Below are 23,361 nucleotides of genomic sequence, written 5' to 3'. Positions count from 1 at the left end.
TTGAGTTTTGGATGAAACACCAGTTTTTACATATTCACCTGAATATGGAGTTAACACAGTCTAAAGTTTGTCTGCCAGTCAGTTTGTTCGACTCTCCGCCTTCTTTATGGCTGTTTGCAAAGTCGTCATCATGTTATCTACGCTGCTTTGAGCTGCATTCAAACTTTGATCTATGCATGATGGGAATTAAATCACGTTTTGCGCTTTAATTTTCTCAGTTCTTGGACATACTGGGATTACTTTCCTTCTGTCATTTGGAGATATAACCCCAGGCTGAATACAGTGTTTGGTTGCTGAGGAATTCTTGCAGCCGAGTCTTTACACCCTGCGGCGATATTATGACAACAGATTAATTGTGTTGTCCTCAGGATAAATCCATCCTCTCCTCAGATTTAAGTTTCCTTTCGAGAACAAACCCTTTACGTGGAGGATGCTCTGCGTGCAAACGACAAACAAGTGGATAATACTTCTTTGAGCAAAACAACCTACCGACAAAATGCCAAAACAAAATGCGGATGAATATCGACCTTTGCTTGAAGACATCAAAGATACAAAGCGGACTTCTAAGGTAGGTATGATAAATGTCATGAAGTAAAGTTTAAAAAAGAAATACGGTGAATTCAGGTCCATGTGTGGTCGCTGTGCCAGCTGTTCATCCAGATGTTCGTTTGCATCACCTGTGACTGTTTTTATTTGCAGTTTCCGAAAAAATCACTCGTGCTGGCAGCATGTGCTGCTTGTATAGGAGGAACCTTCCAGTGTGGATATAACATCTCTGTCATCAATGCACCTACCATGGTAATAACCTCACTGCTGTAGGCTACTGTCAGAATCACTCTTGTACTGTATTTAGTCTAATTATGGCCCGAGCATGAAAGTGCCAGAAAATTGGCAAATACGTCAGAACTGAAAAATTGCAAAGCTCTGTAGGGACTGTGCTGGGGTGTGACCAGGGGGCTTCACTGGAACAAAGTTTCTTTGATGTTCATGATCAGTGGTTTCTTTGCTCTCATCATTCTCGACATAATATATGTTTTTTCAATTTTTTCGCCCAACAGTGAAAATAAACTTGTCTGTCAAGTTTTATTTTCATGAACACGTTTGAGGCCTTTAGGATGCGCGAAAACTCACGAAACTTCGCACTAATGTTTAGAAATAGTAAATATTTCAATTCGTATCACAACTGGGCTTGCATATGCTGGGCTGGCATATCTCGACTCTTTAATGCCCCCTAATTACTTTTAGCATATTTGGAGGTGATAAGGGTGCATCATTTAGGTTTCAAAAATCAGGAGGCTTTTCCCGGGAGGGGTAGAGTGCAGTAAAGTGAAAGATAACGTTTTACTCGAGGCGATGAGACATTTGTTACTGTATTAACAAATGTCTCATGTTGCACTTACATGTAAGTGCAACTTGAGAGTAATTACCAATCGGGAGCACAGCAAGAGAGAGGGTTAAAGACAAGGAGACTCCCATGAAAATCAGGAATATTTGCAGGTATGGTGGTGCTCGAAGACCCACGAAATTTTGCACACGCATCAGAAGTGGCGTGACTTGATATCGGATATGATCTTGGGTTTGGGTGTGGCAAAATGGCTCGAGGGCACCCCTTAGAAAATTTCAAAGTCAACGCACCCACCTTTAAATTTAATCAATGTATGAGATTTGGCTGGCAGATGTAAAATCTCCAGACTTAAAGAAAAAAAAAAGCCTCTTGGAACCATAACCTAAGTCCAACAGGAAGTCAGCCATTTTGAATCTACTCTGCACTTTTTTTGCAAAGTGAAGCCATTTACAGGCATTGTATTTTAATGAACTCCTAGAAATTTAACCTGAGTGACTTCAAATTTGGTAGGTTACATCTAAAGACGTTTGCAAAGCTAAATTGTGAAGCTTTTTAGTTTTCATGGAACACCCTTGGCGTGGTGTGCTAGTCAATTTTGCTCAAAACATGTTTGGGGCATTAAACAGGATGTTGTTGTAACTCCGCTTTACATTGTCCAATCTGCCCCAAATTTCACATGTTTGATAAGAGTCCAGGCCTGAACACATCTACATGTCAATATTGACTCATAACACCACCTACTGACAACAGGAAGTCGGCCTTATGTGACAAACTTCACCCGATTTACATGAAACATACATGGTGTGGTCTACACATGATATACAGCTACATGACATATAATTAATGGGTGTTCTCTAGCGCCACATAGTTGACAGAGGAAGTGATAGTTATCTCCTACAATGTCCAATATTCATGAAAATGTATATCCATGTCAGTTGCCCTCTGGTAAATGTATTGCTGCATTACTATTTCACTAATGTAGTATTGCCTACGTGCAACAGAGAGTGAGGCCTAAATGACACATATTTCAACAAATGGATACGCAATTTCTAATAAGTTATCTCCAGTGTCACATACTGCACGCAAGAAATAATATTTTACCCATTCAAACAGTGTCCAATAATCCTGACAATTCAGAGCCATGTCAACAGACCCTCAATAGTGATACCATGATTGCTGCTTCCTCTGACGCATGCAAGGTGTGAGGGCCTGTTCATCGCTGCTTGCAGCTTTAATTAATACCTGTTATGATAATGTGGGACAAGTCTGAATCCCATAAGTTCCTCTACAACATAATGGTAGGATTGATTTCAGGTCAGGACATAAGAAGACATTCAAGTTGCATCGTGGGCTTTGGGAAACAGTGATTGAAATTTTTAACCATTTTCTGATATTTTATAGACCAAACAACTAATTGATTAATTGAGAAAATAATCAATAGATTAACTGATATTGAAAATAATAGATATTACTGATAACACATATACTGTATTTATGTGTAATGAATGTATGTGAACATGTGTAGTCATGTTACACACATAATACATTAGAGTCAGTAGTTATTGGAAGAATCACATTTTTCCATCAGTAATATACAACATAAATAAAGCTATTTTTAATGAATTTACTAAATGTACATTGTGTTTTTTTCTGTTTTATTTCTAGTACGTGCAGAATTTCATCAACCAAACCTGGAACGAGCGTTACCAAATGGACATATCAGAATATGTTGTCACCCTACTATGGTCCATTATTGTATCTATATTTACCTTAGGAGGACTTATAGGAGTGTCAATCGGTGGAACGTTGTCTGTGAAGTTGGGAAGGTATGGACAAAAAAGTTAAATAAATTGCAAAATTATGTTTTTTTTTAATGTTGTAATTGTGTAATAGATGTATTTCATTGTTGTTGCAGGAAAGGGACTTTGTTGACCAATAATATCTTTGCATTAACGGCTGCGCTGCTGATGGGTCTGAGTTACCCTACAGGATTATTTGAATTACTCATCATTGGACGTCTCCTCTCTGGAGTGAACGCAGGTAAATCACAAATACACTTAAAGGCTTCATTTTCTAGATCCTAGTGAAACATACATCCTTGTATTAGATTCTTTCTTCTTTCTATGGATCCCCACTAGCTTCCACAAAGTGGTCATTAGTCTTTCTGGCCTCAACACAACATGAGCAACAAAAAAACAGTAATTTAAAAATCACATTGATCAACAAAACAAGGAAAAGCTAAACAAGTCAAATACAGATCTGTATAGAAAAGTAAAATTGTCAAGATAGAAACAAAAAGGAATTAAAAATAAGCAAAAAGGTTCCAAAACCACAAGAACTGAAAGTAACTGAAACATCTGAAATGTTAATCATATTTTATTTTTGTAGGAATTGGCATTTGTGTTCAACCTCTGTATTTGGGGGAAATTGCTCCAACTGCACTTCGTGGCGTCACAGGAATGGGAACCTCTGTTTTCATCACTCTTGGGATCTTGACTGGACAAGTGATGGGTCTACAGTAAATGCTGAACACATTTAACATCATCAGAAATATGAATTTACAAGGTTTTACAGTTCTGCCATGTGGAAATGAATTGCTATGTTGTCATTGAGAAAAGACATTTGTGTGATTTAATAGAGAGTTGCTGGGCAGAGAAGAGTACTGGCCTATTCTGCTCTCCACCACATGTATCCCAGCCTTCCTGCAGCTCCTGATCCTACCTTGCTTCCCAGAGAGCCCACGCTACCTGCTTATTGACAAAGGAGATGATGAGGGATGTAAAAAAGGTAAACCGGCACTGCAGCTGCTGCATGTCATGTTTGCAGAGAAGATATATGCATATGAGACAAACTGTGAACTAAATATGCAACTGTTTTATTAGCTTAACAGCTTTGCCAGAACACATTAACCACAGCATGCCCCTGGCATCGTTCCTTTGGCTGCAACGCACACGCACTGGTAGTGACCTTTTTTTCCACAGGATGGCACTTGGCATCATTAGCAGGGCATTCGTGCTGAAGGATGAAGTGTGCCATCACATTTGTTGCACTGGGAGCTTTTTGGATTTTTGTTCTGACTGCTGTGTGGCTTTGCTCCATTGCTTTTGGATTTGCTGAATTTAGGCTTTTCCTAAATCCTTTTTTCCGCCTTTTGCTGTCTGCCTTTAAACACTCTGTCCACACAGCATCTGCTTTACACCACTGGCATCACTCCTCAGTGTGGTTTGCTGCTTTTTGATCTCCTACGATTATCTTGTCATGTTAATCCGCCAGTCCTACCACTATCTAACATTGTCCCTCATTAATTCATTATGCAGCGTCTCATAACTGCAGTGCTCTGCTAATGCATACAGGGCAGAGACAAATGCATCGACAGTCTTGTTTGCTTCTTGCTTGTGCATGTTAAATTGTGCATGTTCGTAAACAATATTCTATTTCACTACAAAGAATGACTGAAAGCCATCCCTCACCTTGGCGTCTTGGAGCTGGTCTGCATCACTGAGCTTCAAACCTCTCAAAATGTCATCAGCTTTGTCTCCCATACAATAGATCAAAGTATTCACCTGCTTCTCTTCAGAGCTTGCTGTTAAATTGCTCGCCTGACGGAATGTCTCGAATCTTCGTATCCATTTTGTCCACTCGTGTGACTTGGAAAAATCAAAGGGCTCCATTGGCTGAATGCTAAACGTAGCACTGGGTGTGTCCTGCTAGCTCCTTCCGCTCTCTGCTCGTCTTCACCGTCACTCATTTAACTTGTTCACCAGTCTCTTTCTTTCTCCTTCCAGGTAGACCTTTTCCATTCCAATTTAGTTTCACAGCACTTTTGACACCATGTCATGTTTGCAAGAAGATATATGCACGTGAGACAAACTGAACTAAATATGCTACTGTTTTATTAGCTTAACAGCTCTGTCAGAACACATTAATCACAACACACTCCCAGCCTCGTTCCTATTGGTCAATACTACACCAGGCTTCCTATTGGTCATATACATGTCAGTCAATCATATTACGTACAATAATACCAAACTGTACAGGCACTTCCGTTTCAAAATCAGTGTGATTTTATCTTTGGCCTGAAAAGATTGATTTAGTGAACATGAGAGCGTAGTTAAAGAGGGCGAGGGCCCCCTTTGTCTGGAATCACCAGAGGCAGAGACGTTTGTCTTCATGGCTGTGAGAGCATGTGATCACATTCTAGTAATGCCATCATGATGTGAAAAAGAAACTGGTTTGACGCAGGAAACATTTTAATAGGATCCTCAAAAACCAGAGCCTGTAGCTGGGATCAGATAAGAATGGTGTGTGAAGAAGACAACAATCACCGCGTGTGTCTTGTGTTTTCCTGCCTGCAGCCCTGAAGCAACTGCATGGTATGGCCTGCTATGAGGCTGAACGGGAGGACATCGAGAAGGAGAGAAACAATTTGGTCGGGTTCAAGGCCAAGAAACCCTGGGAGCTCTTCACTGACCGCAGCGTGCGCTGGCAGCTTCTCACTGTCATGTTCCTCAATGCAGCTCAACAGCTGAACGGGATCAATGCTGTATGTACCTGCTATGTTTCACAATGTTGAATCTATTCCCAAATGCCAGAAATGTCCAGTTTAGACTTGACAAAAATGTGAAATAAGATCAGGTGTGCACATTTTAATTTGGTGTTCTTGTCTGTATTTGCTGCAGATTTACTTCTATGCAGATTATGTGTTCAGACAAGCTGGTATTCCCGACGATAAAATACCATATATGACTGTTGGTACTGGTGCCTGTGAATGTCTCACCGCTTTAACCTGTGTAAGTATGAGTTTCACAGTATATTTTAAGTGTCTTGCTGCAGTGAGCCTTAGACACACTTCTGATGTTCCATTTCTAGACCTTTTCAAATATAAACGTCAAAGAGTTGGACTTAAGTTTGGTGGTTAGAGCAATCTGGAAATACAATAGAATAGAATAAAGTACAACTTCATAGGCCACCAAAGTGAAAAATTATCTTTAACTCCCCAATATATAAGAACAGCACAAGAACATACTGTATAACATAAGAAATATTGTAAAAAGGAAACCGTCAGAACATAAAACACAGAACAGAAGGGAAACAAAAGTATAAATGAAATAATAATAACAGAGCATAAGATGCTAAAACAAAGTAAAACACTGTTGAGCGGGATTTCAACAAAAGAGGCAACATCCCATGAAAGGTCAGAGTAAAACTCAGAGGAAATGTTTTCCTGGTCTTGTGACATGCTGTGTGTCTCACAGGGTCTGCTCATAGAAAGTCTGGGAAGGAAAGTGCTCATCACAGGAGGATACACGCTGATGAGCGTCTGCTGCATTTTATTCACTCTGACCATGACTTTTCAGGTAATTAAACCTCAGAACTGGACCAAAAAAAGAGAGAGAGATATTTATAGCATTTCTGTCATGTACTCTCATATATATGCCATTCCTACTTTGCGTTAACATTTTTGTGTGATTTTCTTTCTCTCAGGATACCAGTCCAGTGTTTCCATACTTAAGCATGGCATGTGTTTTTGCCTTTATCCTGAGTTTTGGCTTAGGACCAGGTAACTGACTACATTTGTGTCTCATCCTCCATCGAAGTCTCTCCTCAGCAGATGCTGTTGCACAACTGTAATAACTCACAGTGGTTTCTTTTGTTGTCGTCCTCTTTAAAAAGGTGGCGTGACTAACATCTTGACAGCAGAGCTATTCACACAAACCTCACGCCCTGCGGCGTACATGATCGCAGGATCAGTGAATTGGCTTAGCTTCTTCTTCATCAGCATGGTCTTCCCTTTTATTGTGGTAAGTGTCCATAAAGATGGTCAACTGTTTGAAAATTACATCAAATTTTTTCTGGTTTAAATGTTGTAGTACCACCTTATGAGGCTGTTTGAGAAAGTTGGTCTTACTTGTGTGTTATTATGTTTTATCTCCACAGATCGGGCTGCATCAATACTGTTTCCTGGTGTTTTTGGCCGTCTGTTCCATGGTGGCAACGTACATTTTCTTTATTGTTCCTGAAACCAAGAACAAAACCTTCCTAGAAATCCAGAATGCGTTTCAGTCCAAAAACAACGGAAAGGCCTACAGTGCTGACGGCTCAGGGACAAAACTGTTGGCAACCTCTATGTAACTCTTGACTCAGGATTCAAGCAATTTTAAGCTATTTTTATCTCTCAAATTGCGGCGGCACTGATTCTCCAGACTTCAGCTGATCAGGAAGAAGCCTGAGGACCAGTTCCCAACCACATATAAAATATATTAAAAAAATATTTACTTAAAAAAACCTCACAAGTCTCTTCACAGTGAAAAATGTCTCCTTAATAATGAACAAATGCCTCTTCAGTAAGAAGTGTATAAAGCAGTTTAATTAAATATACAAATAAACAAAACAACAAAATAAAGCTTGCAGGCATTAGGCTATCGTTAGGCAAGCAAAACTCTTGCACGAATAGCACTAAAATCTGCCATAGTGCAGGTAACTTAGTTTAAAGGTTATTTTATGAATGTTCCCTCAAGCTAGGCTCCAGAATGCTCAAAGTCACCTGCAATCAAAAATGTAAAAAACAGCAAAGAAGACTCTAAAGGGCCTGAACAGACCAGAGTTTCTGGCTGACAATATTAGCTCAAATAAGGTCCACAGTAAGTCAAGAAAGGATCAGAATGACCTGGGTGTGCAGTTTCCCACCTCTCTAAAACCCCAGAGAAAGGGTGTCGTACCACCCTGATTAGCCAAGAGGGGAATGCACCCAGCTGCTCTCATTTACTATTCGGTAGCCAGTCTCCAGACCCTGCGCAACAGGTGATCTAAATAACCCTCTAATCAACTCAGAGGGATTTTAACATTCAGCTACACAAATTCAAAACAGGGAAATTACAGCAAGTCCCAAGAATGGGTGACAAAATAATGCTGCTTTATCTGATCTTCAGTGATGTACTGGCTAGTCATAATTATTGTACTCTTTAGTTCACTTACATACATACAGTATATTGAAATAACCTTAATATTTTAGAATGATAAATGTTGGTTTGTTCAACTTTTGTAAAAGGGTGCTCTTCTGAGATTTGTCAATAAAGCTTGATTTATCAAAAACTTGAAGAACATCAACAAGCCTAAAGTCAGTTTTCTGTTTTCATGAAGTTTTATGCCACTGAAGCTGTCTGATATTTCAGTTTGAATCAGCAGCTTAACCTTTGAGCAATGCACCAGGGATCAAGGGATCACAGAAGTGTGCGAGGAGGAAAGGTTACAGAACACTATCATGCATGTTTTTACAGAGGTGGAAAGAGTGTGATATTATAAGATCGTCTATTGTTACTTAAATATTACTCAAGAGGACAAAGCATTACAAGTTGCAAAATGCAAAGATTCATCAAACAACCATTTAGGGTGAGGTAACATTGTTTTTTGAAAGTGACCAGAGATGTGCACTATATGCAAAAAAATTGCAATACGCAATTACAGAAACTCTAATAGAAGTACTGGTCTTTAGTATTTGGTGCAAATTCTTAACTCATATAACAGGCTTAGCTTCAAAACTAGGATGGTAGCCATGAGGAAAGTCGGAACAGATTACATTTCTTTCTTTCTGTCTTTGCTGGTTAGTAGAAGAGTCTTATTTTAAAGAAGTGTATGCATTGCAGTGTATGTATTGAACTGAAATTAGACTCACTCATCCATCTCAGTCTCAGGTGATCTTCAGTGACCTCATTCAGACATACAGGCAACTAACCTGTGATTTAAATGCTATGCTGCACACGTTCTTACTAATACAGACTTTTAGGCAACTAGCTGCTGCCTCAGTCAGGAGCGTAGACCATAAATGATTGGATCAACCTGTTGGGGGGCACCAGAGAAGAAAAGTAAGACATGGGCCCCTAATGAACCTCTCATTCTCTGTGCATTAGTTCAGTTTAGTTCATTTAATTGCATAGGAAGAAAACACCAAGATATATAATACATGATTGACAGGGATTGTACTGGTGAGATCAAGAACAAGCTTTGTGAGATACCACATGAAGCAGAGAGAGTAACTCTCTCTGGATACATGAATGCAGACAGCAAGGTGTGTGTGACCTCAGAATAACTCATATTAAAACAGAATGAAAGTCATTGTTGTGTTAAACATTTTGACTATGAATCTGGATGTGATGGTAAACATTATAATATTATTAGTGAAAACAATGAGGGAAACTTCAGTATGCTGTGATGTGTACATGATGCTGTGTCCACGAACTGCAGGACAAAAGCTTGTTCACTTTCTGTGATTAAAGTTAAAGATCAACACTGTCTGTGTGGTTTCTCTGAGCTCCAATCATTTATTTTATTCTGTTTAACATCTGTGTGATCATTCAAACTGATTGAGCTCTTTCAGCTGCATGATGTCAGTCTACAGAAGAATGCTTGTCTTCCTGTTATGATGTCAGTGTTTATGACAAATCCATTCTAGAATGTAAAGAGTTTATATGTAAGTTCCTCAGAACAGAACACAATCTTTTCACCAGCTGAACAGACACACATTCGTCCTCAGAGAAAGTCATCTGTCAGACACTTGACAAGATTTTACGTCTATCTCACGTTTTAGAACGTTTTCAAGATCATCAGCCACCATGGAAAGACGAGAGAGTAGAGCCAGCAGGGTAAGATGTTCAAACCAGGATGTAACACTGCACTATTGCACAAGACTATGCATGTTTTAATGGCTTTGTATTGTGTCTAAAGCTTAAACAAATACACTTTTTATCAGCACAGATGCAGTTTGTAATGAGATTACATTTCATACAAATTTATCGTCTTAATTTAAACTCATCTCTCACAGTCAGTCAGATGAACACATGGATATATGTGAATGTCTGCCTGGATAAATACCTCAGATTAATATGAATACATAAACAATAAATAAAGGATTTATTGAAGGGTTCTAGTATAAAGTGTAAATGTGATATCTGTTTCCTCTCAGTACTAACAGATGACTGTTTTCCCGTAAGGAAAAATAGAGCCATCGGTGATGTGAAAATGTCTTCATGTATTTCTGTGTTTGTGTTGCACAGGACTACAACAGAGGGATGGAGGAGATGAGGAAATTGATGGAGGGTGAGATGAAGGAGAGGGAACAAAAGATAAGGACCGCTGCTAAAATCATGGTCCTCAAGGAGAGGGAGACCTGGAGAAGTGACAGAGAGCAACTTCTGGAAAAGCTCTCTGTCACTGAGGAAGAAATCACGGCATTGAAGAGTGACCTCCAGGATGAAAAGGACAAGAACAGGAACAGAGAACAAGAGATCTGGTCTCTTCACTGCCAGCTCTCTTCTGAGAAAGAAAAGTACGACTCCGCCAATGCTCTCTGGTGGAGGAAGTTACATGAAGTGTTGGAGAAGGCAGCAGGGGGCATCAGAATGAGAGATGATCAAATCATCTCTCTTGAACGGAGCCTCCACGCTGAGAAAGAGAGCTGGCAGCAAAAAGTCAGCCAGCTGGAAGAGCTCCTCAGTGAAAAAGAGAGAGAAATCAGCAGGGCCAATAAAAAAAAAAGAGAACGTACCACGGCTCATATCGACACTTTGGCCCTGCTGAGTGAAACACAGTCAGCTTTGAAAGAAAGTCAACTGGCCTGTAATTCACTAGAGGAAAAACTCAGACAGCAGCTGACTGAAAAAATGGAGAAAGACCAGAGAGAGCTCTCAGAGAGAGTAGAGAGCCTCCGCAAGGAGCTCTCTGAGAGAGTCAGAAAGTGTAGAGAGGACCTCTCCACAGTGTGCGAGAGTTGGGAGAGGAGGTCACACCAGTGGAGGAAAGAGAAAAAACAACTGGAGGAGACGCTGCAGGCCAAACATGAGATTTGGATCCACGAGGAGGCGCAGATGAAAGAACAGATCCAGCGCCTCACCAACGACAACCTCCAGCTTCAGGTTTGCTGCCTCAGCTCATCTTTTTAATTCTAACAATTGATTTCAGATCATTTCAGAGCTTTGAAACTGAACTCAAAATATTCTGTTTTTCTCTTTTCAGGAGCTCCTGATAAAAAAGGAGAAGAAGAAGAAGAAGAGCTTCTGGAGCTGGAGTCGCAGCAAATAACAACAGCTCCCTCTTTCCCCAAACCCCTCTCCCACCTCACCCACCTCTCTCCCTCTCCTACTCCTTCACTCACCCTCACCCTCACTCTATCCTCACCCTCACCCTCGCTCTACTCTCACCCTCACACTTACCCTTCCCTCACCCTCACTCTACCCTCATCCTTCCCCTTCCCTCACCCTCACTCTACCCTCATCCTTCCCCTTCCCCCACCCTTACCCTTACCCTTCCCTCATCCTTACCCTTCCCTCATCCTTACCCTTCCCTCACCCTCACTCTACCCTCATCCTTACCCTTCCCTTACCCCTCCCTTACCTTTCCCTTACCCTCACCCTTACCCTTCCCTCATCCTTACCCTTCCCTTACCCCTCCCTCCCCCCTTTCTTCTTCCCTACATGTATCTGTAAATCAGTCATTAAAATTCAGTGACTGAAGTTATGAAGTTTTGTTTTTTAATTCCTGTGTTTTAAACTGTGACTTTTCTCTCTCAAACGTTGTCTCACATCAAGCAAACTAAGCAGCTGCTTGGGGCCTCTAAATGAATTAGGGCCCCCAAAAGTCCCCTGTAACTGATAAATGATGATATGTGACATTATTAGATTGTTACTGATGCATCAATGTGTAAGCAGCATTTTACTGTTGAAGAGGGACCAGGTGGAGCCAGTCTGAGCTACTTTATATATTAGTTTAGTTGTGGCTCTGAAGCTGGAGTCAGGCCTCATCCAAGGGACCACAAGATGAATCAATCACAAGAGAGAAAAGAAGACTGATCAGGAACAGCTGGTACTTGTTAAATAATTGTTGAACAATACTTTGATTAAAAATAAAACTGAAGAGACTCCACAGGCTCTAGTTGATGCTTGCTTGAATATATGAAGTTTATTGAAAAGAAATATCTGACGTCAGAGAAACCTTTGGCACAGTGTACACATGGATACAGTCACACCAAAAACAAATAGGAAAACAATCACTTCTTATAGAGTTGCTCAGGTCACGCCACCAGGGAGGGGAGAAGTGAGGACACTTTGTGTCAGAATGAACTCTACTTGGAAAATAAAGCAGGCAGCTGTTGTTATCCATCCAAGGTTTCCACCTTATCTCCCAGCCTGGCACCATGAACATAAAACATCTCTTGTATGAGACCTTGGAGGCCAGAGTGAGGCGCTGTAGGTTCAATCATCACATCAAGGCTTTGATTAGCATATTCGTTTGAAAAGATATAGCTCATAAATTGAACATTTCCATAAATTTAAGATTGAACATCTCTCTTTCACAAATGAGTATTTTTTTTCTCTCACAAAGACAAAACCAAGTTCTGATACACAAATCTGTATCTAAATTTTAAACTTTTCTCTGATCTTATCTTTTTGTGAAATACTGAATCGTGAACAGCCACTGAAATTAAATCATGCGAGAGGTGTAGAGGGGAAATGTCTCTTTGGTGGAAATGCTAACAACTCATTGACATCTGAAATTGATTGATTTGATTTATTGATTGGGACAGTGTGCAGTTTTAAACATTAAAGATGCACTGCACTGGAGTTAGCTCAAAGCTAATTTGCATCCGCAGTCCACCACAATCAATGCATACAACAGAACAGCAACAAACAGTACAAAGCAAAAAACACACAGAACACACTGTACAAAATACAAAATACAAAGCTACACACAACAGCACATCACATAAACCCACAATGTCAATTAGAAATTAATTATGTAAACTTGTCATATTAAAAGCAAGACTACCTGCGCTAATGAGAAGACCATAGATGGAGTTTAGACTCAGTGGCCACACAGCTGATTGGTCTTAAGTAGATTTTTTAATTTGGCCTTGAATGTATTGATTGAACTACAGTTCTTCATATCATCAGGTAGGGCATTCCACTGAGTTGTGGCTTTCACAGAGAAAGCTGACTGCCCAAATGCAGTGCGACAAAATGATACAATCTTGTAATGAGGATATTCTGGAGGATCTAATAGAACTTACTGAGCGAGTGTACACAAAGTCACATGGTGGAGGAGGGGCCAAACCATGTAAAATTTTAAAAACTAGGCACAAATTTGAGAATAATCTAAAATTCTCAAAGCCCAGTAAATTGTATTTCTCCAAGACAATGACAAGGAGCCACAACTTCACACTGATTTTATACTTGAGATATATCATCTCGTCTCTTTATATAAAGCAAGGAGTCGCTGTCTGTCTGTCTGTATGTTTGTCCTTTGCATATCTGGAGAACTGTTCATCCAATCTACTTCACACTTGAGGGATACAAAGGAGTGCGTTGTCGAAATTTGATTCAATTTGGACATGTTACATGTTTAACATTAATAAACTTGGGAAAAAAACAAGCAAACAGCGAACCACTCCACTCTGCAGCAGTGGGACAGGGCTTCTGGGCTCTGCTACTGCATGTCATGATCACTGCCATGAGAGAGAGAAGAGGACGACACCACTCCTCGTTTGATAACATTAAACGCACAATATGTAATTTCAGCCGCCAGGGGTCCCTCAATCAAAACAATTAACAATAATTGATACGTTTGTCACTTGATACACACACACACACACACACACACACACACACACACACACATATATATATATATATATATATATATATATATATATATATCTTATTGTTTCGATAAACAATAAGAAATCGGGCCGTTCCGAACAAGTACGTTTTGAACGGGCACTGCAATAATTCAATTAGCAATTAAGAAACCGGTTTAGCAGACAGACTTTGTTTCTTCCTGATCATCTGCTCATACTCCAGTCAGGCAGGTGGCAGTAAAGTAAACTGACCACCTACTGTCAATAAATTCAAACAGAGAAGAAGAAGAGTCTCCGCCCATTCAACATGGCGACTCAGAGGAGAGTCCACGCTCGTTTGTTGACAATTATCTAAAAAATCAAGTTTATGCCGCATTTGAGGATATACAGCCATTAACAATGTCGAGACTCATCGTTAAAAACCTCCCAAACGGGGTGAGTAACCTGCCCGGATGTGAGCAGATAGTAACCGGCAGCATAGCTGTAAATATAACTAACCTGTGTGAACTCGTGTTAACTTGTGTTCAGATGAAGGAGGACAGGTTCCGAGCGATGTTTGCGGCCTTTGGCACCGTGACAGACTGCTCCCTGAAGTTCACCAAGGACGGAAAGTTCCGCAAGTTTGGCTTTGTTGGCTTCAAAACCGAAGAAGATGCGAACAAAGCTTTGAAACACTTCGACAGGAGCTTCGTGGACACATCCAGAGTGACCGTATGGTTTCATAGCTTCAGTGCATTTCAGTTGCTCATGTGTTGATGACATGATCGTGGTTTTTCTCAGGTGTGAACGCAGGCTTGTGTGTTGCATTTTAGGTGGAGATGTGCAAGGCCTTTGGAGACCCCACTAAAGCTAAATCCTGGAGCAAACACAGTCAGAGCTCCGGTCCGGACAAACCCTCCGCTCCCACTGACACTGACAGCAAGAAGGTACCAGCAGAGAAACATAACAACCCTCCTCTCTGCAAGTGCACACATCCATCAAGTCGAAAGCCTAAAGGCGACTAAAATCTCTGACAAAACTGTCAAAGCACTTCATCTTTCTTTTTCTAACTCTCTGGATAGTAACCCTGTATTTTTTGGTAGATACTTAGCCTTGTCACTACTTTTGAGTCAAATCTTGTTTATGTTTTCAGAAAAAGAACCAGAATAAGGAGACCAACAGCGTACTGGGAAATGTGAGTCAATGTGTCAGCTACAGATGTTTGTTATTACATATTAAATATATCATATCTGAATGTGAATGGAGGCTAGGTATCAACCCTCAATATTTTGTTGCACTGATCAAAATATTTCTAGAGCTGCAACAATTCAATTAATCGGCAAGTATTTTGATAATCGATTAATCCTTTTGAGTCAATCTTAAAGGAAAAAATATCCAAATTCTCTGGTTCCAGCTTCTCAAATTTGAATATTTCTGGTTTCTTTATGACAGTAAACTGAATATCTTTAGATTATGGACTGTTGTCCAGGACAAAACAAGACATTTGAGGACGTCATCTTGGGCTTTGGGAAACAGTGATCGATATGTTTCACTATTTTCAGACATTTTACAGACCAAACAATTAATTGATTAATCAACAAAATAAATAATCTACAGCTAATTCAATAATTAATTAGAAACCAGGAATCAGATGTTGTTTCATGTTGTTCTTTAATCAAATAGTTCCTGATATAAATTAAAATCTTAAACATTCAACATTTAAGAACCTTGCCTGTAGTGAAATGAAACAGTTTAGTAAATGTAAAATGTAATGTTTATACGCTATTTGCTCTCAAAGCAGGATGTTTTTTTTTATTTTCAAAGTATTGAGTACCAAAATCATAAAGTAAAAACACTCAGGTATCATATCGACTCTGGTATTGAACAGTTTCAAACTGTACTCGGCCTTAAATCAACCTGCCAGAAATGTGTCGATTATGGACATAATTTAGAACTGAGTCTGCATAATTTTTAATTTCACAGATTTGTAAGCTATGAGTTTATTTTATTTAACATTGTTCACTCTACGGCTACAACTAAGGATTAGTTTCATTATCTATTAATCTACCAGATATTCTGCCAATCAATCAATTAGTCGTTATGTCTATAAAATGTCTGTCACGCTTTCCCATGGTAACGTCTTCAGATGTCTTATTCTGTCTGATCAACAATCAACAAGATATTCAGTTTACTATTATCTGTGACACAGATAAGCTTCCAATCATCACATTTAAGAAGCTGCAACCAGCAAATATTCACCACTTATGCTTAAAAAAATGAGTGAAATGTTCATCTGATCATCAAAATAGTTGCAGACCAATCGATTAACTGAGAAATTGTTGCAGCTCTAGTTCACTTTAAATCGTCCACCTTCTAATTTGCATTAATGTTCTGTCTTGTTTTGAAGACTAATAGCATGAATTCCTACCGTGACCTAGAGCTCTTATTAAGTGTTTTATTGAAGTTAAAGTTGAAGTGTTTTTCGTCTTTTGTCAGCTGGAGGAGGATCAGGGATTCAAGGAGTTTCTGTCAGTGCATCAGAATCGTAGCCAAGCACCAACGTGGGCGAACGACACGGTCCAGCAGCCAGTCGACACTGACAGCAAAAGCAAAAAGACTCAGAGCAAAAAGAAGTCGGCTTCAGACGATTACCTCAACTTTGACTCCGACCAGTCAGATGAAGATGAGGAAGCGGAAGAGGAATATGACGAAGATGAAGGTTGGTAATGGTGGCTCCTTTTTTTAGTCTAGGTCTTAGCTTGATGAAAGCTATTTCCCAATTTAGGGACTGGATCCTCTGAAGACTGCATTTGTTGATATGGTTCAAATGCTCGGAGAAAAATCAAAGAAATGCAACCTTCTCTGCCCAAATCAGTCAATAAGTGTACATAAGGGATAGGTCTAAGTACTGGTGGCATGTTGTGTTTTACAGATGCCACTAAAGAAGCACTGAAGTCTGGCTTGTCAGATATGGAGTACCTGCGCTCTAAGGTGGCAAAAACTGACGACACCATGGAGGAGAGTGGAGAGAGGGATGATGATGATGAGGAGGTCGTACAGCACATAGACAGCGCCTATGAGAGTGGAGACAGAGAAAACATCCCAAAGACAAAAATTCCCTCTGAGGATAAGAAGCAGGGCAAAGCGAAGAAAACTGCCAAGCAAGAGGTGACTATTCAAATAGATCCACGTGTGAAACATTTACTGTTCAACACAGTATCATATTTATTTCAGTGTTGGTTGGTTAACATTCCCGGCTGTCTGTTTTAGACCGAGCCAACGACGGAGTTCACCGTGAAGCTGAGAGGAGCCCCGTTCAATGTGAAAGAGGTGAATGAGCAACAGCTTCCTCATGTCATAGGTGTAGTGAAGATATTCCACTTTAAAAACATAGAATATGTCAGAGTCTGCATTAATGACATCATGATGTTTTTTATGTTTGGTGTCAATAGCAACAAATTAAAGAATTCATGACCCCGCTGAAGCCTGCAGCCATCAGAATTGGGAAAAACGAAAGCGGCAATAGAACAGGTATGTCACTGAAAGAATTTTTACATAAATTTCAGATGTTTTGTACTGTAAACTGAGAATATTTTATATGCTGAGTGTACTGTATAGCAGACTGTACAGTACCAGTCAAGTTTGGTTGGATGGTGTGTCCGAACTTTTGACTGGTGCTGTACATCTAGTCGCCTATTTATATTATTATAGATTATAGACTGCGTACAGCACATGTATCATGTATTAATGTGTGTTTTTCAGGCTATGTATATGTGGACCTGCACTCTGAAGAACAGGTGGAAAAGGCTTTGAAGAAGAATAAAGACTACATAGGTGAGAGATATTATATTTGATTCTTATTTTTGTACATAATTTTGGGGATATGGCGCGGTGTAGCGGTAAGAAGATCTTACATTGCGTCTATTTTAAAGAATGTATCTGTGTGTTTTAAGGAGAGATGAGTGCATTTGAGCAGCCAATAACCAATTTACTGAATCAATAAATATTGTAATGTTGACACTTTATTTTTCCTGTTATAGTTTTTAATACACACAGATTTTGTGGAGTTTTTTTCAGCCTGTATTTTGTTTGAAGTTTTCTTCTTTCTAGATCAAAATGATATATGAAAAAGAAGCATATTGACATTCATGAAAATGCCTGAATCTTTTGTGATACAGAGTTTCTCTGTATCTTCTGCCATCAGGGTTTGTACACACGCTTTGTGGCTAACATTGACGTACCTTCTGCTTGTGTTTTCAGGGGGGCGTTACATCGAGGTCTTCCGCGTGGATTCCTCGGGGGGTAAGAACAAGAGGGACAGAAAGGACAAAGAAATCGACAGAAACTTCACCAGGAAGCTGAAGGAGGACGAGGAGGAGGAAGATGTGGCAGAGTCGGGCCGACTCTTCATCAGAAACCTTCCTTACACGTGCACTGAGGAAGAGATCAAAGATTTATTTTCTAAATATGGTGAGTTAAATAACTTTTCATAAACATATATACAAGCTCTCACCTGCTAAAATAAATTCACTCTTGTCCCGGTTTACTATAATTTTTCAATCATTGTAGGTCCTTTATCCGAGGTGCTCTTCCCCATTGACAATCTAACCAAGAGGCCTAAAGGATTCGCTTTTGTAATGTACATGATTCCAGAGAATGCTGTGACAGCTCTGGCTCAGCTGGACGGACATATATTTCAGGTATGACTGATGTTTGAGACGTCTCTTTAGGATGTGTACTGTCAGGCTTGTGGATTTAGTCATGCAAACTAAATTAGGAGTGCAGTTGAGCCTGCAGTCCACAGGAAAGGGAAATGACTTGTGTAGGCTAAATGGAAAATGGCTTTTTTTCATTCTTTTAGGGCAGGATGCTTCACTTGCTTCCCTCCACCGTGAAGAAGGAAAAGATTGAATCTTCAGATGCTGGCGGTCCTGGATCTTCATCTTACAAACGACAAAAGGATGCCAAAAATAAAGCTTCCAGTTCCAGGTATGAACGATCGTGTTAATCCTCTGCTTCTCTGTTTGTGGTTTTCTTTAAATTTACACATTCATGTTTTTGTTTCTTTTTAGCTCACACAACTGGAACGCCCTGTTTCTGGGCACGAGTGCAGTAGCAGACGCCATTGCTGAAAAATACAACACCACAAAAAGCCAAGTCCTGGACCACGTGAGTGACGTTTCATCCTGTTCTTCTACATTTATTCACCCCACAATATACTGAAGTTTCAGCTCCAGCATGTGGCTTTCATCTGTTCATCATCATTATGCGTATTGAGCAGTGCACATCTTGCCTCTTTATACTTCTCTGGTTCTTCTCTGCAGGAGTCAAAGGGAAGTGTTGCAGTGAGGATGGCTCTGGGAGAGACCCAGATTGTCCAGGAGACTCGACAGTTCCTACTGGACAACGGTGTGAGTCTGGATTCCTTTAGTCAGGTATGTTTCATATAAACTCCTCTTAACTTGTTGCAATTTTTTTTTTTTTTTAATTTTATCGTGCCCTTTATTCAAATATGACGGTTGACATTGTTTCTCATGTGTGCCCTCTGGTGTTCAGGCAGCAGCAGGGAGGAGCACAACTGTGATCTTGGTGAAAAACCTACCGGCTGAAGTGACAGTATCAGAACTGGAGGCGCTCTTCTCCCCTCATGGCTCTTTGGGCCGAGTGCTGCTGCCGCCCTCGGGACTCACCGCCATCGTTGAGTTCCTTGAGCCGACCGAAGCAAAACGAGCCTTCACTAGACTCGCCTACAGCAAGGTGTGTACGGCCTCTCATCAGCAAAATCTGTACATGTAGCATTTGTTTGAGGAGAAGCACATTACAGGCGTGTACTTACTGTGCTGTATCTCTAAACACCCCAGTTCCAACATATTCCGTTGTATTTGGAGTGGGCACCTGTGGGGGTGTTTGTGGCAGCCAAACCAGAAACAGGTAAAACCCCATAAACACTCATAAAGCAGCAGTAGACAATCTTCTTTAGGTTTAGTATTTTAAAACATGTAAGTGATCATTTGATTCACCAAAATATCTTTTGGATCTGTTTAACCAAGTATTAGACAAAGAGGGGGCAGTGAAAGAGGAGAAGAAGAAAGAAGAGGAAGAAGAAGAAGAGGAGGAGGAGGAATGTGCTCCAGGTTCCACACTTTTCATTAAGAACCTTAATTTCAGCACGACAGAGGAGAAACTACAGGAGGTAGGTCAAGTTATTACAAAGATCATACTTAGAAATACTGAATAAGAGGGAAATCATAGATTTATGTTTAATATGTTAAATATTATTTGTTTATTTGTTGCAGACGTTCTCCAAATGTGGCAAAGTCAAGTCCTGCACCATTTCCAAGAAGAAAGATAAAACAGGTACTAAACATTAAAACTATGATCTCCGTCATGTGTAAACTGATGAACTTTGATTTATATGGTTTTCACTTCACTTTTTGTTACCATTATATTTATTCTTTTTTTAAATATACATGTCAAACATACAGAACATAATCATAAAAAAGGGGGAAAAAAACACAACATACAAACAAAACAAATAGAACAAACAGGGTGGAAAAGTAAAAAAAACTGATGGTGTGCAATTTGTCCAAATTTAAGTCACAACTTTATATTTTAAGATAAAGTTTTGACTTGTTTTGAAAAATCCCCCATGGGGCTCTTTTTCATGAAGTCCATAAATGGTGCCCACATCTTTTCAAAGCCCTTGGATTTACCCTTTAATGTAAATGTTAGAGTTTCCATAGATGGTGAGCTTGACAATCCTTTTAACCACTGGCCAAGACATGGCTTTAGTGCATTTTTACAGCACACAAAAACTGTATACTTTGCATCTTTTTCATCTCACAACTTAGGTTACATACAGCAGGGAATATACCAAGTTAACACAACTTGTGCACAAAGGAAGATCATAATAAACAATGTGTGAATCATATGAAATCTCTGTCAGAAGTCTTTGCTAACTTGACAGTCCCAATGGTTTTCACTTCACTGACTTGATATAACATCATTGTTGGGTTAAATAAGGAAAATGTTTCCCCTGTTAAGATTAAGTGCTGTGTGTATTTTGATGTAGACAAAACAGAGATTTTTTAAAAATGTATACATATACCAAATTGTATTGATCACATACAACATAGACAGTTATGTTATTTTAAGCTCTTTTCACAATTCACTTTCACAAAGATTACAAATGAAAGTCCAGTAGCAGGAACTCTCAGCAATGCTGTTGTAGCATTATAATCCACAGTCTGATTGTGCACATATAGTGATGTTGGTTTTGTGTAGAAAAAGGGTTACAAATAATTTATCTGGTGTCTTGGAATTCTGTTAGAAAGGACTGTATATCTTTGTGAGGGCAATGGTTGAATTTAAATATGTTTTTAATCAGCTTAAAGTCCACTAAACACTGTTGATGTAACTTGCAGGCAAACTGTTGTCGATGGGCTACGGCTTCGTCCAGTATCAGACAGCAGAGGCAGCACAGAAGGCTCTGAGGCAGCTGCAGGTACCAGCTCCATTTCCTCATTGGTACTGTTTACAGTCTTTCCACAACCTTCCTTCCTTGGCTAATGTGCGTTTTCTCTCTCAAACCTCCACCAGCACTGTTCTGTGGACGATCACCAGTTGGAACTGAAGATTTCAGAGAAAGCCACAAGGTAAGATTTGCCTCTGAAGGGTTTTAGTGAACTTTGACTGTGGTGAAGAGTTAAAAAAATCATCATGTACTTAAACAGAAGGTCTGAAGTCTCGTCCCACCTAATGAGTTAACTGTTACAGTGCACGCTGTGATATGAAGCTCATAAACAGTGAACAATAACATGGAATAGACAGCTCACATGTTGTTAAATTACAGATATATAAAAAATACTAAAAATTAGTGAAAAATTATTATAATTTTCCAGAGTCGAAGGTGTTGTCTTCAGACGTCTTGTTTAGTCTGACAAACAGTCCAAAACCCAAAGATATTCAGTTTACTATGATGCAGGACAAAAAAAGTACCAAAGTCTCACATTTGAGAAGCAGAAAACATCAAATATTTGGCATTTTTGCATTAAAATAATGACTAAAACAAATATTTGATTATCAAAATAATTGTGGATTAATCAACTAATCATTGCAGCTCTAAAACCAGTTCCTGGTTTAGTCCTGCATCAGCACCAAGCATCACAGTTACAATACAACAAGTAAACTGGAGGAAACTAGCTAGGGTACATTGTGATAATGCAGTGAAATAAACATTTTTAAAAAAATCTGTATTGGCCGACAAAGCCTTGAAAATGACCAGTTATTGATAAAATATTGTTTGAGTATTACTAAGGATCGACTTTTAAGTTCACTACTATTTTCCCTTTTCACTGTGTGCAGGTCAACCGAGGTGTCGCGCAAGAAGAAGCAAGCTGAGAAGAAGCAGACGGGATCCAAGATCCTTGTGCGCAACGTCCCCTTCCAAGCCACAGTCAGGGAAATTCGAGAACTCTTCTGGTAGCAGACACACATACACACACACACACACACAGCTATTTTATTCACACTATGTGGAGCGAGATTATTTAGTAATACAATGATTTCTTTCCTCTGTCTCAGTACATTTGGAGAGCTGAAGACAGTCCGTCTTCCAAAGAAAGCTGCTGGTTCAGGGAATCACAGAGGTTTTGGCTTTGTTGACTTCCTCACTAAACAGGACGCTAAGGTTTGTGTGTTCTGTGAGCTTTAAGCAATGTGTTGAGGAAATGTAGTGTCTTTATATATTAAAGTTTACAGTATTATGATCATAAATGCTATACCTGTTTCTGTACAGAAAGCATTTGCTGCACTGTGCCACAGCACTCACTTGTACGGCAGACGCCTTGTGCTGGAGTGGGCTGATGCTGAGGAAACGGTGGAGACACTGAGACGGAAAACAGCGGAACATTTTCACGGTAAATTTTACTGTTTTTTTAACAACCTGCAGAATATGATCCATGAAATGAAAATAACTCATTGACGTATTCATTTTTATCTCTTTATCTGTGTCATTCATTGTCCATGTCAGTGGTCGCCAAAAAGCAACGAAAAGCAGAAGTGTTGGAAGGAATTATGGAGAAGATGGAAACTGATGGGGATGTGGAAGATTGATATCCCTGAATGCTGTTGTTACCATGGAGACCATGACAACACCGGGCCAGCGCTCCTGCTGTGTGAGCAGGACTGTGAACTAAATGTGGATCTGCATGGATGTGCAGAAGGAGCAACTCAAAATTAATTTATCGGCTAGTCAAAGTGTTGTAGAACTTTAAAAACCTGGATTACTTACATTACAGATATTTTGTATAGAATGATGCCACAAAGATACAAGATGGATGTCATGTCAGTTTTTTATATAAAACTTTATTTCATGATTTTAAAGCTGTACCTGTTATGGCTCATGTTTGGT

General features: G+C 39.6%; 3 protein-coding genes across 5 annotated transcripts; all 3 read left to right on the top strand.

Annotated features, from left to right (window-relative positions):
• Window positions 1-103: 103 nt before the first annotated feature.
• Window positions 104-9,623, top strand: LOC122995646 (solute carrier family 2, facilitated glucose transporter member 11-like). 2 transcript variants are annotated; one of them, XM_044370993.1, is made up of 12 exons: window positions 104-568; window positions 700-798; window positions 3,011-3,171; window positions 3,261-3,385; window positions 3,734-3,863; window positions 3,984-4,132; window positions 5,701-5,888; window positions 6,025-6,135; window positions 6,601-6,702; window positions 6,830-6,905; window positions 7,019-7,146; window positions 7,283-9,623. In XM_044370993.1, the coding sequence occupies exons 1-12, from the start codon at window positions 497-499 to the stop codon at window positions 7,475-7,477; spliced, it is 1,536 nt and encodes a 511-aa protein (XP_044226928.1). In that variant the 5' UTR covers window positions 104-496; the 3' UTR covers window positions 7,478-9,623. The 2 variants fall into 2 exon arrangements, with proteins under 2 accessions (XP_044226928.1, XP_044226936.1); XM_044371001.1 differs by lacking the exons at window positions 104-568; window positions 700-798 and adding an exon at window positions 1,325-1,497.
• A 221-nt stretch (window positions 9,624-9,844) lies between these two features.
• LOC122971028 (golgin subfamily A member 6-like protein 22) lies at window positions 9,845-11,503 on the top strand. The gene is made up of 3 exons (XM_044337458.1): window positions 9,845-9,984; window positions 10,396-11,253; window positions 11,354-11,503. Exons 1-3 carry the CDS (start codon window positions 9,955-9,957, stop codon window positions 11,417-11,419), a joined length of 954 nt encoding a protein of 317 aa, XP_044193393.1. The 5' UTR covers window positions 9,845-9,954; the 3' UTR covers window positions 11,420-11,503.
• A 2,745-nt stretch (window positions 11,504-14,248) lies between these two features.
• rbm19 (RNA binding motif protein 19) lies at window positions 14,249-23,333 on the top strand. Of its 2 annotated transcripts, none has more exons than XM_044370973.1 (24): window positions 14,249-14,405; window positions 14,499-14,681; window positions 14,783-14,896; window positions 15,103-15,144; window positions 16,446-16,668; window positions 16,882-17,117; window positions 17,220-17,279; window positions 17,402-17,480; window positions 17,712-17,783; window positions 18,210-18,419; window positions 18,519-18,649; window positions 18,811-18,938; window positions 19,022-19,118; window positions 19,274-19,384; window positions 19,506-19,706; window positions 19,811-19,880; window positions 20,006-20,142; window positions 20,246-20,306; window positions 21,374-21,453; window positions 21,549-21,604; window positions 22,314-22,430; window positions 22,533-22,638; window positions 22,747-22,867; window positions 22,981-23,333. In XM_044370973.1, the coding sequence occupies exons 1-24, from the start codon at window positions 14,370-14,372 to the stop codon at window positions 23,061-23,063; spliced, it is 2,754 nt and encodes a 917-aa protein (XP_044226908.1). In that variant the 5' UTR covers window positions 14,249-14,369; the 3' UTR covers window positions 23,064-23,333. The 2 variants fall into 2 exon arrangements, with proteins under 2 accessions (XP_044226908.1, XP_044226899.1); XM_044370964.1 differs by having other exon boundaries at window positions 20,000-20,142.
• The last annotated feature ends 28 nt before the right edge of the window (window positions 23,334-23,361 follow it).

This window comes from Thunnus albacares, chromosome 2 (assembly GCF_914725855.1).
Source record: "Thunnus albacares chromosome 2, fThuAlb1.1, whole genome shotgun sequence".
Lineage (NCBI taxonomy): Eukaryota > Metazoa > Chordata > Actinopteri > Scombriformes > Scombridae > Thunnus > Thunnus albacares.
This window is presented reverse-complemented; position numbering and strand designations above follow the sequence as displayed.